The following is a 13,075-nucleotide window of genomic DNA, read 5'->3' on the forward strand; positions in this document are numbered from 1 at the left end:
TGCTTTAATATTCCAAGGTAGAAATAATGATGGCATAGAATAACAGGTTGAGAGCAGTGACCATGATGATAAGTGGTCAAAACCCGGATATTCTAAAGGTAGAGCCAACAAGTCTTGTGAAAAAAACAGACATGGATTAAGTACAAAAAAGGAGTATGAGTGGGTTTCAGCCTTAACAATTAGAAAGATGGAGCTACCACTTACTAGGATGGGGAAGGCTGCAGAATAAATGGGAAGAAAATTTAGGAAGGAAAAGAAGAGGAGACACTGACTACAAACAATTTATATAAAAAGGTTAAATATCTCAGTTTGGGGTTTATAGGATTCTCAAGGTAATTCAAACGTAATTATAATAATAAAAATTAGAATGACTAGTTCTCAAAGTTCATCCATCACAGATTATTTTTTACCAAATTGCTTGAGCCTCAAACTACTAATCTTCAGGATTTCACACAGATTCATACTTTTCAAATGGCAGTCTTCATTAATTTAACCCATGTTGGTCAATGTTTTACATATTTAAGTATCTGATTCTTCATTCATAAGATATTTATTGAGCACTTTTGAAATGATATTAATAGTACATGCTTCATCAAAAAGCCTGCATTTTACATCTTAAATTCACTTGGCTTACCTGAAGTTCTTTGTATCTATCTTGAAAAGAAATGGCCTCTTGCTCTTTTTCTTTTAGAAAGTCTTTTTCTAAGACACTATGTTTTTCCATCAATGATTCCACATCCTAAAAGAAACATCCAAACACAAATTTTATAATATTTAGTAGCATAAAATACATTTAGTTTTTTCAAGAAACATAGAAAATATTTTTCAGGGAAAGAACTCATAGGAAGTATGGTTTTAAAATCTAATAATATTAGAAATTGTATGCATCACTCTAACTTCTAGACTACTATCAAACATTGATATGACATTAAAATTACTAACTCTATAAGAATATCTCAACTAATTTCAATCAACATAATAAATCTCTATATACACTTTCTATAAATTATCTAAGGTCTTTTTATAGATATATTTTTAGGGAAGAAACATGAGGGCATAAATAATTTACTAAAATGACTATATCTAAGTACTCTTATCAACTATCCCATGGTGCCTGATTTCCCATAAGGAGAAGTCAATGTCATAAAATTTCACATATTCATGAGAAACATAATACTACCTGCTTTCAAAGTAAAAAATAAACCAAAAAGAAAATTTTAGAGGAAAAAAAAAACCTAGTAAATGATGTTGTTCATATCTTTAAAAGTACATACGTAAAATATATTTATCAAAGGCTTTTCTAAGTGATAAGCTCATATGACTGATTTAAGTCTACAGCCAAGGGAAAACAATTATCTTCTTTCTCTGATGAGTTTTTAATCAGAACTGGGGTTATATCAAATTTCAATTTGATATGCAATTCAAACGTTTATTTCTTAGGCAAATGTAAACATACCTTCATAATTCTCTGTTTTTCTTCTTCAGATACTTTGAGTTTAATCTCCAGACTTGAAATTTTTTGCTGAAGCTGCATGTTTGATACATTGCCTCCAGGATCTTCAGAATCATCCACAAGGGCAATTGTTCCATTACTTTTTTCATCGGTTAAACCCAATGGAAAAAGTGAGATATCCAGATGAGTGTGTCTTGATTGCTGAATCTAAACCACATTAAAAAAAAGAAGAAGAAGAGGAAGAAAACACAAGAGAGGAAAGTTTACACTATACCAATAATGAAAATATCCAAAGGGCACCAGAAACCACATTTGGAAATTAACTTGTAGCAAAGGTTCCGAAATTATTTCACCCTTTAAGTAAATCAACAGAAGACCTCAAATTGTTACAACAACCTGATCTTTACTGTAAGAAACAAAATGTCCTCTTAACTTTAAAGTCTAAAGCATTTATTAATGTGCTAGCAATGCATAAAATACTTAACACTTTTTCTTATACTTGAAAATATGTGATTAAGTATAGACACATACAGTTCCTAAATTTATACACAGGCTTAAAATTTGTTTATATTTAAACTGTTAATCAAATTTTGAAATTATCCATGACCTCTATTGATCATCACTTTCTAACAAAAGTAATAGGTGACTCAATACTGTGTCCAGCACTTTGGAAACTGGGACTAACTCCAACACCTAGCACAATGCCTATCTCAGTAAGTATTTTAATGAATAAACCTTATGACTGCTATCTTTTCGGATTTTACCCTGAAATTAAAATAGGTAGTCTAATACCTGAAAACATATGGTAAGACTCCCTGAAAAGAGACACAATTTTTCTTTTTTGTAATGATTCTCCTTTTGAAGTTCAGGATTTCAAATTAAGTCAATTTTAATAGATACTTATTTGAGATACTCAAATAATATATTGGTACCTGAGGCTGCTTAAATACTTTGTCACTGTGCAACAAAACAATTATCTGAGTTTGTTTTTGAATTCTAGGTATTAGCCTCAAAATTATAACATCTATTACAGAAATATTTCTTTTAGAAAAACAAGTTCAAAAAGAAATCAGAAAAGCATCAACTAACAAAATCAGTGGGCAATTTTTTTACATATACAAACTTCCTTTAAAAACATGTTTCTCTTTATCTATACCTTAGGAACAGTTTGACTCACAATGTTGTTGTCCGTATGTGTATCCTCTGGAGATGAAATGATGGCATCAGAAGAGAGACAGCCGACTGAAGGAGAGGAGTGGTCATGGTCCAGTACAATCTCAGGAGAAGCTGGTGAAAGATGGACTCCAGATACTAAAGAACAACAACAACCAAGAAGAATAGGATTATTAAAGAGAAAACAGAGAGAGGACAGGTTGAAGGGAAGAAAGAATAAAGGAAAAGAAGGAGAAAAGGGTGAGGGAAGTAAAAGCAGTTAAGGCTGAAAATCAGGATTCTATGATTGCTCCTCTAAGACCTTTATCTGAAATCTAAAGCTAGTGTTTCTAAATTTCACATGACATTGCCATGTGAGACCCAGCAAACAAAATGGTTTTATAATGCATATTTACATACTAACATGCTGCCATCAGAACTACATTTCCAACTCAAAGAAAACATTCAATAGTCTTATAAGTTATATATTCATTTAGTTCAGAAAAATTTATTCCATTAAAAAAAGAAAGCTCTAGAGTGCCTACTAATGCCAGGTATAGGTATTAGATACTGAGGAGATAGCAGCAAGGCAGATGCAGTTATGTACTCAATGACTCAGTAGGCAAGTCAACCAATTAAATGTTTAGTACAATAAAATGAGTAAGGGAGAAGAACAATTACTTTGAAACAACTACTCCAACTGTGTCTGCATTAAGGTCTTATGTTGTAAAAATCAAAAGATTTTTTGGGCTGGGCGCGGTGGCTCATGCCTGTAATCCTAGGCCTCTGGGAGGCCGAGGCGGGCAGGCAGATTGCCCAAGGTCAGGAGTTCGAAACCAACCTGAGCAAGAGCAAGACCCCATCTCTACTATAAATAGAAAGAAATTGGCCAACTAACATATATATAGAAAAAAAATCAGCCAGGCATGGTGGTGCATGCTTGTAGTCCCAGCTCCTCAGGAGCCTGAGGCAGCAGGATTGCTTGAGCCCCGGAGTTTGAGGTTGCTGTGAGCTAGGCTGACTCCATGGCACTCACTGTAGCCTGGGCAACAAAGTGAGACTCTGTCTCAAAAAAATAAATAAATAAAAGATTTTTTGTGCCAAAATAAAGACAAATTAAGTTTGCTGAGTTATTTATCTATGAAAATAATGGGGATTTTTTTTCACAATTAGTTTTATAACACATTATCATTAGGTTGTGATTAGGGCTCCAATACAGAGGTCATGAAAGAAAAGCCAATTATCAAATATGACATAAGACAAAAATATGGATAAGGGCAAAATAAACAGGTTGTGTTTATGTTACTTTATTTTCAAATGTTCTTCCTAAAAATTCAAATAAATTTGTACTATGTGTTTTAAAATTTAAGAAGAATAACTGAGTCATTTTTTACTACCACCCCTTTATACGTTTTGACTTTCTAAATTATAAAGACCTTTATTCCACATTGGCATCAGTAGCAACGTCAGCGAAGTTCTGCCACAAATTCTGGAAGGCAGCTCACAATGGAAATTGCATTTTTTCCCTGAAGAAAGATATGTATAAGGCTATTAAGTATTAACAAACTAAAAACTATACCAATTTCTGATTGGTACTCTAAGGGATCATTTAATTATCTTATGTATTTTTATTATGAAGCAATATTGTGTTTTTGAGATATTATGTGTCACAATGTATAATTAATATAGTCCAACTTCGCCCATGGGCATTTCCACTTTTTTAATTCAAATGCAGGAGGACTGGAACTTTAATTCATGTTTGTATTTGGTATGTCTTTTCCAGAATTTTTTTTAATCTTTATTATTCTGTGTTCTAAGAGAATTGTCTAAAACATCAAAATATCCTAACTTCTAATTCTGAGTTATAATTATCACAAAAATATTACAAATGAATTTTTAAAGGTATGACAATACCTAGTGTAGCAAGAAGGAATACTGTCTTATGTTTAGGAACACAGACTCTAGAACCATATTGCCATACAAAGTATAGGACAATGGGCAAATTGCTTAACTTCCCTGTTCCTCAATTTCCTCATCTATAAAATGGGTATGGAGTTGCTGATGAGGTTTAAATTGTCTAAAATATGTAAAGCATTCAGAGCAGTGTTGATATTTTATTATTTTAAACATTATTACTAAAGTTTATTGGACAAGTATGTCGATTTAAGGGCATGTATGTGGCTATGATTCTGGATTCAAGAAACTATTAATAGTATCATTCTGGGTTACCACCTAAATACTTTAACATATCTTTATGTCATTCATACTTATAGCTATAACTTAAGACAAGATGTCATGTTGTTCCCCAAGTTAAATTCTCATCCTATAACCTTAAATATTCAAGTGTATCATATTAGGGAAAGAAGGAGGGAGAGTGGGTAGAATACAGGAAAGGTGGGAGAGAGGGACAATGGAAAGAAAAGAGGAAAAGAAGAGGAAGAAAGGAGGAAGTTGAAGGAGGAAAGGAGGGAGGGGAAATGGAGGGACCCTGAACCTCATACTAGCTACCATCCAACACCCTAACGCCTTTACTCTTTGTAACCAAATTTCTTGAACAATTTATAATCCCATCTCCATTTTCTTCTTCCTCAACCCAATCCTCACCATTTCACTGGACCTGTTAAGATACTTGTCCTTTCAGTTACTATTAAATCAGGTGAACGCTTCTAATTTTATATTCCTTTAGTTCTTCAGAGCACATGATGCTAATGACTCTCCAGTTTTCTTGAAACTTCTTTGGTGCCTGTGACACCATGGTCTCCTAGATTTCCTCCTAATATTTTGACTATTTTTTTTCCTTGATTCCTTTTCAGGCTCTCCTTCCACTAAATCATAAGATTCATTGCTTCCTAAACCTTCTTATCTTCTCACTGTATATAATATTCTGGGTTATCACTTTCAAAAGCCGTTATTCAAATTACCTCCTATAAGCTAATGAGACCCAAATTCACATCTCTGGCACAAATCACTCTGCAGACCTCCAGATCCATATACTCACCTTACTACCAGACAGTTAGTTCTATTTAGCTGTCCAACAAGTACATCAATCTTACCCATCATCTTATAGAAACTTCATTTGCTTCATGTTTTCCGTATTTGTTATGAGTACCTCAATGAGCTATTTGCCCAAGCCAGAAATGATATCACTAAGTGCTAACTTCACTCCAGTCACACTGTGCTACTAACATTCCGTTATTATGCCATATTGTTCAACACCTCTGTGACCTCACAATATTATTGCTTAAGGAAAAGCCATAGGCTTTGGAATCAGAAATGGATTCAAATGTCAACAATAACAACTTACATGTTATACAGCCTTAAAAAAATTACATAAATTCCTCTAAGCTACAGTTTCCCTTTCTGAAAATGGGGAAATAATATATATACCACAAAATGCTGTTATACAGCTTAAAAGAGATAATATATACAAACAACTTAGCCCAGTGACAGGTCCCTGGTAAATATCCAGGAAACGGCAGCTGACACTGAATTTATCATTTGGCAACATTCAAGAAAAGCTTTTCCAGAAATCTTCTCACCAATACCCACTCAACCACAATATAATATAATTCTAATTTTCTACCATCTGTTAAGATACTAAACAAATCTATGGGATACATTTAAAGCAGTAATTAGAAAAGAAATCTATAGCCACATCAATCAATTAAAAAAAATCAATGAATTAAATCCCAGCCCAAACTAAAAAGGAAACAACAAAGAAAATTTTAAAAGTAGAATGAGAAAAATAATAAAGATAATGCAGACACTGAAGTATATTAACAAGGAAAAAAAGTAAATCTAATTAATCAAAATTCTGGATTTTGAAGAAAAATTAAAATAGTAGTTGACAATAAAAGGGAAATAATACAAATATAGAAGATTAAATAACAAGGATTCTATAGCTATTAAAACAAAAGAAATTAAAAAGAAAATCATAAGACTCCTCTATAGACTTCTTAGTAAATAAAATTAAAATTTTAGAAAAATGGGTGATTCTCTACAGAAATAGTTTTAAAAAGTTGATCTGATTAGAGTTTTTTTAAAAAAACTTTTGAAAATAGATCTATTTCCTTGAGAAAAAAATTTAAGTTATCAAGCAACTACTCTATAAATAAAGCATTAGGCTCAGATTATCTCAAGATGACTTCTACCAAAAATTTAATAATCCAAATACTCTAAAATGGAAAATGAAGGAAATTTATTCGAGGAGTACAAGGCTGGTTCACTATTACAGAATTCATTAACATAATACTCCCCATTAATAGACTTAAGGAAAAAAATAATACAATTATCCCTAAGACTCTGAAATGCTTTTGATAAAATTGGATACCCATTCTGGCTAAAAACACTGAAGAAAACAGGAATTGATGGACACTTTCTTAACCTTATAAGAAATATCAACCTCAGTCTTAAAGTCAGCACCTTAATTAATGGGGAAAAATTAAATGCATTTCCTCAAAGATAAGAAATAAGACAAGGATGCCTACTATCTCTGTAGCATTTAACATTGTCCTAAAGGCACAAGTCAATGCAATTAAACAAGAGAAATCAAATAACAGCATAAAAATAGGAAAAATGTGAAAACTACCTCATGCTTCTATCATGGGAAACCATGATAAAATTAACTCAAACAGCAAAAGCATTCAGTAAAGTAACAGGATATAAATGTAACACACAGAAACCAGTATCAGTCATATGTAAAACAATAACTACTTAGAAGATATAATGGTAGAGAAAATATTATTTTTCACTTCAACAAAGAAGATAAAATATAGTACTTAAGAATAAATTTAGCAAGAAATGTGGGTAAAATTTTACAACATTCCTGAAAATTACAAAGGTAGAACTAAATAAAGGTAAAGATATCCCTTGTAATTGGACAGGATACCTAGACATCATAAAATTCCAGTTTTCCCTTGTTTATAAGCTTAATAAAATCCCAATAAGGTTTGTTATAATGAAGCTAGATAAATGGACATTAAATATTACGTAGAAAAAGTTAACTACCAAAACTAGGACAACACTAAAAAAGAAAAGCTCTAAGGGAAATATCAGCCCCTCTTATTAAAATACACTAAACTATATTAACTACTATTTTATTAAAATACACTATATTAAATTGAATTAAAACATACTATAAAAGCTCTATAAATAAAGCAGTGTATTATTTGGTACAGCAGTTAATAGAGCAGAAGAACATAGCAGAAAGTCAAGAAACAGATCCTAGTATGTGTGAAACAAGTATATGATAAAAGTGGCATTTCAAATTTCAGGGGCAAAGATGAGCCTGTAAATAAATAGTGCTAAGAGAATTGATTAGTTCTTTCGGAAAGATAAAACTAGATTCATATCTCATACCATAACAAAAATTAACTCCAGATAACATCGGCAATCTAAATATTTAAGAAATGAGACCATATAAGTACCAGAAGAAAACCTGGGTGAATTCTTCCTCTTTACCTGGAGTGTAAGTAAGGGTTTTCCAACTGTGGCTGCATTCCAGATATAATAAAAGAAAAGACTGACTAGTTTGACAATAGAATATACAAAACTGTTGCTGTCAAAAATTACCTTAAAGAAATACAAAAACCAACTGACAAACTAGAAAAAAGATACATGTAACATGTATCACAGGTAAGGCCTAATATACCTAATATTTAAAACCTGTGCAAAAGAGATTGGAGAAATGTTAAAAAATGCATAGAATAGGCAAAAGATGTAAACAGACAATTTACCAAAATGAAAATAAATAAATGGTCCTTAAGTATATGAAAAGATGAAGATATGTAAATCTACTCATTTGTTGTAAAAGAAACACAGGAATGATAAAGCCAAAAACCAATGGGACCAATAATAGGAGATGGGGGGGGGATGAGGAGAAAAGACAGAAGATATGAATGGCAGGAAATCTCTCTTCCCTGAATATAGGCTTTAATATAGTTCTGGACTTTTAGAACTACTAATGCTTCACATATTCAACAAAAGAAATATAAAATCAACAAGCAAGGGAGTGGAGGATTGAATCCTAAAATAGAATACAAAGAGCAACAAATGAACTAAACCATACGGCAAATGAATAACCTCAACCACCCTAAACTGTGTGGTGGAGGGATAAGTTAAAAACTAACCCAAGTTACTTTGGAACATAGTATTTTGACTATATGCCCTCAGAGTAAGAACAAAAAGAGCACTAAATAAATATTGAAGAGAATAATAAGAAAAAGAAAAACAAAAAATGAGGAGAAAAAATAATGATAATGTGGTAAAATGTTAACTTTTGAAGAAAATGGATAAAAGGTACATAGGAAATATTTGTCCGCTTCATGCAGCTTTTCTGTAAATCAAAATAAAAACTTAAAGAGGAAACAGCAAAGAGCAAATTATATAATGGAAAAGGAACAAAAGATCTAAAGAATTACTACTAAATGGAAAAATAACTGTTCTCAACAAAATCTTCCCTACGCAAAAGGGCTAAATAAAGACTTTTTACCCCTTAAAATGCTCATCAGAATTCTTCTAGCAGTACTATTTATAATAGCAAGTAAGTGACAACAGCTGTGGCATAATCATACATTGGAATATATTTTAGCAGTGAAAATAAAGGAACAACAGGTATGTAAAACAACATGAATGAATCTTAGAGATGCAAATTTGGGTAAAAAAAAAAAGTAAATCCCAGAAGACTCAGAGCAATATGAACCCATTTTTATGAAGCACATGAACAAGCAAAATTCTTTAGAGATGATATATACATATATAATAAAATTATTCTTTACCAAAGCAAAGAAATGGTAATACAAAATTGAGGACAGTGATCCTTTCTGGGGCAAAGGCACAAGGATAAGATAGAAGAGAACAACCAGAATTGGTAACGCTCTTAGTTCTTAAATGGCAGATTCATGAGTGTTGATTTTAAATATAAAAAGGAAAAAATAAGTACATGTGCTTAAAATATCATTCTGAAGCCTTTTTGTTTCAATACCCTTCCTAATTTTATTGGCCAACCCCCATGATCTACCTTGTCCCACCAATCAAAACATGTTCTCAGTTAGTAAGATGCAAAAGACCCTACTTCAAACTAACGAGTAATAGGAGCAAATTAGCTTTTGTGAAGAAATGTCAACAATCAGCAACAGACCAATAAACACAAGATTTGGAGGTATGAGCCTTTCTAAGCAGCCTGTTAATCACACCAGTACGCATTCCAGACATATGGAAAGTTGACCCTAGAGTGCCTACAATTTATATGTGCTTTCAATTTAAGAGACATCAATGGGATTTTCAGAAATTTGTTGAACTTGATAATATAAATATGTCTACTAAGTATATCACAATCCACACCAAATTTTTAAAATAAAATGAGAAAAATATTATCTGTGAAAGAAAAGAGAACATACAAATATATTTCCCTCCAAAAAAAAAAGGTAGATTTTTTTCAGTTAAACCTCTAATTTTTGTTATGCTTGAATTCACATAGCTTCATTAAATTTTAGGTAAGTGTCCTGTAACAAATAATTCATCCACCCTGAAAAAAATCCACACTGGTAAATACTGCCTACATATCTGTACACAAAATAGTAATGGTGATATACATGTTTTATATATGTATGCTTAACAAATTGGAATTTTTAGATATAATAAAAAATCTAAAATTCTAATATTCTATAATTCTATAATTCTAAATTCTATAAATCTAAAATTCTATAATTAATTATTTTCTCTAGTAGTGAGAAGATACAATTTCTAAAGTTTCCAACTGCTACAATATTCTTTGGTCTATGAAAAATTGACTAGCATCAGTCCTCATGCCCAAAATCTTTTAAAGTCAGAAGATCAAGTATACCTGACAGCACCAATTTCCATGAAAAAAACAGCCAAAAATTTTTAAGAGTTAGAAATCTATAATATTTAGTTTTGTGGGTTATATGTTTGCTTGCTTACTTTTAAGTCTTCATCAGGGTATAGACACAATTTGCTTCATTTTAAATATGAAATCCTTAGTTTTCTAAGACAGAGAAAATACAAAGTCAGCATAATATTCCTTACAGTTACAAAGCCAATCAAATGTGCAATGAATGGCAGTTCTTCATCCTTAACTTTGTAAGGGTAATTAGCAAAGTCACTTGGACATATCATTTTTCATTGACAGACCTCTTCTAAGTCACAAAAAAAGCCAACTACATCAAAACATCACACAAGCAAAGGAGCACCAAGTTTCCAAACAGTATGCAATTTTTTTCTGGTAATTCTGTTTGTGGTCAACTCTGTTTTGTTGTATATAAACATAATAACTTTTGTAAAGTCTAAACAAGAAACAGGTATAAATACCCATGCACTTTTACCTATATCCAAGAAAATCTGTTTATCTGTGTTAATGGTTAAAATAAAGAGGAAAATGCCAATAAAATAATAATGGTTTTTATAAATTTTAACTTAGAAAATATTCTTGGCCTTAATTTTTCATTCAAACATCCTATTACATAATCCAGCATCCCCTCTGCTGCTTTTTTTCCCTATCTTTTATCTGTCCGGTACATGAGAGGATGGTGACTACCCCCTTCACAAACTGTCACCTCATGCAAATCCTCTGATGCTCTGAAGGCTGCCTTCAGGAAATGACCCTTGATTTGTAAATTAATGGATATATATAATTTAATGAATTTAGGTACATATCTAGGATATTAAAGTTGGAGAGTAAAAGAGAAATATATAATACCTTTAAAAAGGGTAAGGTACAGGAACACAGAAAATAGAAATGGTCACTTTCTTAATAAAAAGAGGATATACAACTGATAAAATTTCTACCATTGTAGTTATTTTTAATTATTCCCAAGAATTATAAACAGTCTGTAAATCCACCCCTACTTGCTTCTTTAAGGAATATAGTATGTCCCTGAAGGCTGTTTGGGCAACAGTATATACCACAAATTGTAACAAGCAATTTTCAGAATTATGCAAATGAAAAAAGAAACTATGTTTTCATTTCTAAAAGAGACATGCAGAGGAGGAGTTCTCACAATCCTTTACTAGAATGGTCAAAACAAAATCATATAATATAAACATAAATAAAACTTTTTAAACAGGGGAAAAAAAGTAAGCTATTTCAATTCCCACTGCTTCTTCATTATTATCAGAGCAGAAAGAAAATCCCACAGTATCTAAAAAATAAAAGCAGAAATAAATTAATAAATAATGTGAATATAATAAGTTTAAAGAGTTGGAAGAAATATTTCAAAATCTTTTAGCTAAAATTACTATCTAAAATCTAAGATTTTTTTCTTTTAACTCTTGCTCGTGTGGAGCAACCAAAATTCTAAGCAATTTCCCAAGTGGAGGGAAAAAAAGGGTTATCACAACTTAAGTTAAAGTGATATATTTTGAACACATCGTTTCAAAATGTTAAGTTACTGCTGAGGTAGTTCTTGGCTCCTCAGTTTATGGAAACCAGATCCTTAAGAATTTCCTTGAAACTCATTACACCATGATGAGGCACTTAAGAAAAAAACTGCTTGTGTTCTTTTTTGAACTCATTTATTTATCTACTCACTCGTTCAAAAAACAATTGTAGGGTAGCACTATGTTCAAGACACTATGTAATGGAAGATACATAGCAATCCTGTAAATTAGAAAACTTTACCCTGAGATAAAGTGATAAACTTTATCCCATTGGCATTGAAATAATGAAAAATAAATAAATCTTATCTAAAGTACCTAGTTGTTAGATATTATGGAAAGACGTGCCATGTTTGTAGAGTTGATATCACTGTTGGAACACCCCAAATATCAAATGATTAAAACATCAGTGTGCTGCAATAACAGGTGTTCAATAAATCAATCTATTCTTGAAATTTTATTTAGACATTTCTTGGAAATATTTTAAGTATTAAATATTTTAAATATAAAAACATGATTTTCAAAAGAGGGGTAAAATCTTAATTCTCACAGAGATAAAGTGAATAATGTAAAAGACTTTATTCTACTCATAAAATAAGGACACCAGGCCAATGTGATAACCAGTTTAAATGCAAAGCACAAATAGCACAAATTTACAGGGAGTAAAAGAAAGTTGAAATGAATTGCAAATGGAAGTGAAATTTCTTTTTTCTAAAGGGGAAGGTCAATCAAATTTCTACTAGACATAACATAATTTCATGTCTATCAGTTACATACAACATATGAAGAGCTGTAAAATATAACCCTGAAATTTGTGCTGAATGTAGACAGTGAATAGTTTTCCTTTAAAAACATTTTTTTCTACATGACCAAAAAGAATAACTAAAATTTCTATTAAGCCAAGTGAAATAAAGAAAGAGGGGAGAATTGTCATTGACCGATAATATATTACGGTCCAGGCACTGTACAAAATACCTTCATGTGTCAACTTATTTAATCCACACAATAACAACCATTTCATAAATGATGAATCTAAGTTTCTGGGTTTAAGAATCTAAAGTTCAAGATTTTACAGGC

The 13,075-nt window shown here is 31.4% G+C and overlaps 1 protein-coding gene across 7 annotated transcripts in view; it reads right to left on the minus strand.

Annotated features, from left to right (window-relative positions):
• CCDC91 (coiled-coil domain containing 91) overlaps nt 1-13,075 on the minus strand; it is a 307,926-nt gene that overhangs the window by 205,504 nt on the left and 89,347 nt on the right. For 3 of the 7 annotated variants that reach the window (XM_020283061.2, XM_020283065.2, XM_020283062.2), the window contains exons 4-7: nt 4,042-4,131; nt 2,631-2,764; nt 1,457-1,660; nt 635-739 (exon numbers count right to left, since the gene is read on the minus strand). In XM_020283061.2, the coding sequence (XP_020138650.1) occupies nt 635-739; nt 1,457-1,660; nt 2,631-2,764; nt 4,042-4,131 (533 nt within the window). Of the gene's footprint in view, nt 1-634; nt 740-1,456; nt 1,661-2,630; nt 2,765-4,041; nt 4,132-5,603; nt 5,814-13,075 lie in introns of those variants that run through there. The other 4 variants (XM_076007534.1, XM_076007535.1, XM_020283069.2 and 1 more) reach the window with 3 other exon arrangements.

Source organism: Microcebus murinus, chromosome 10, assembly GCF_040939455.1.
Source record: "Microcebus murinus isolate Inina chromosome 10, M.murinus_Inina_mat1.0, whole genome shotgun sequence".
In the NCBI taxonomy this organism is placed as follows: Eukaryota; Metazoa; Chordata; class Mammalia; order Primates; family Cheirogaleidae; genus Microcebus; species Microcebus murinus.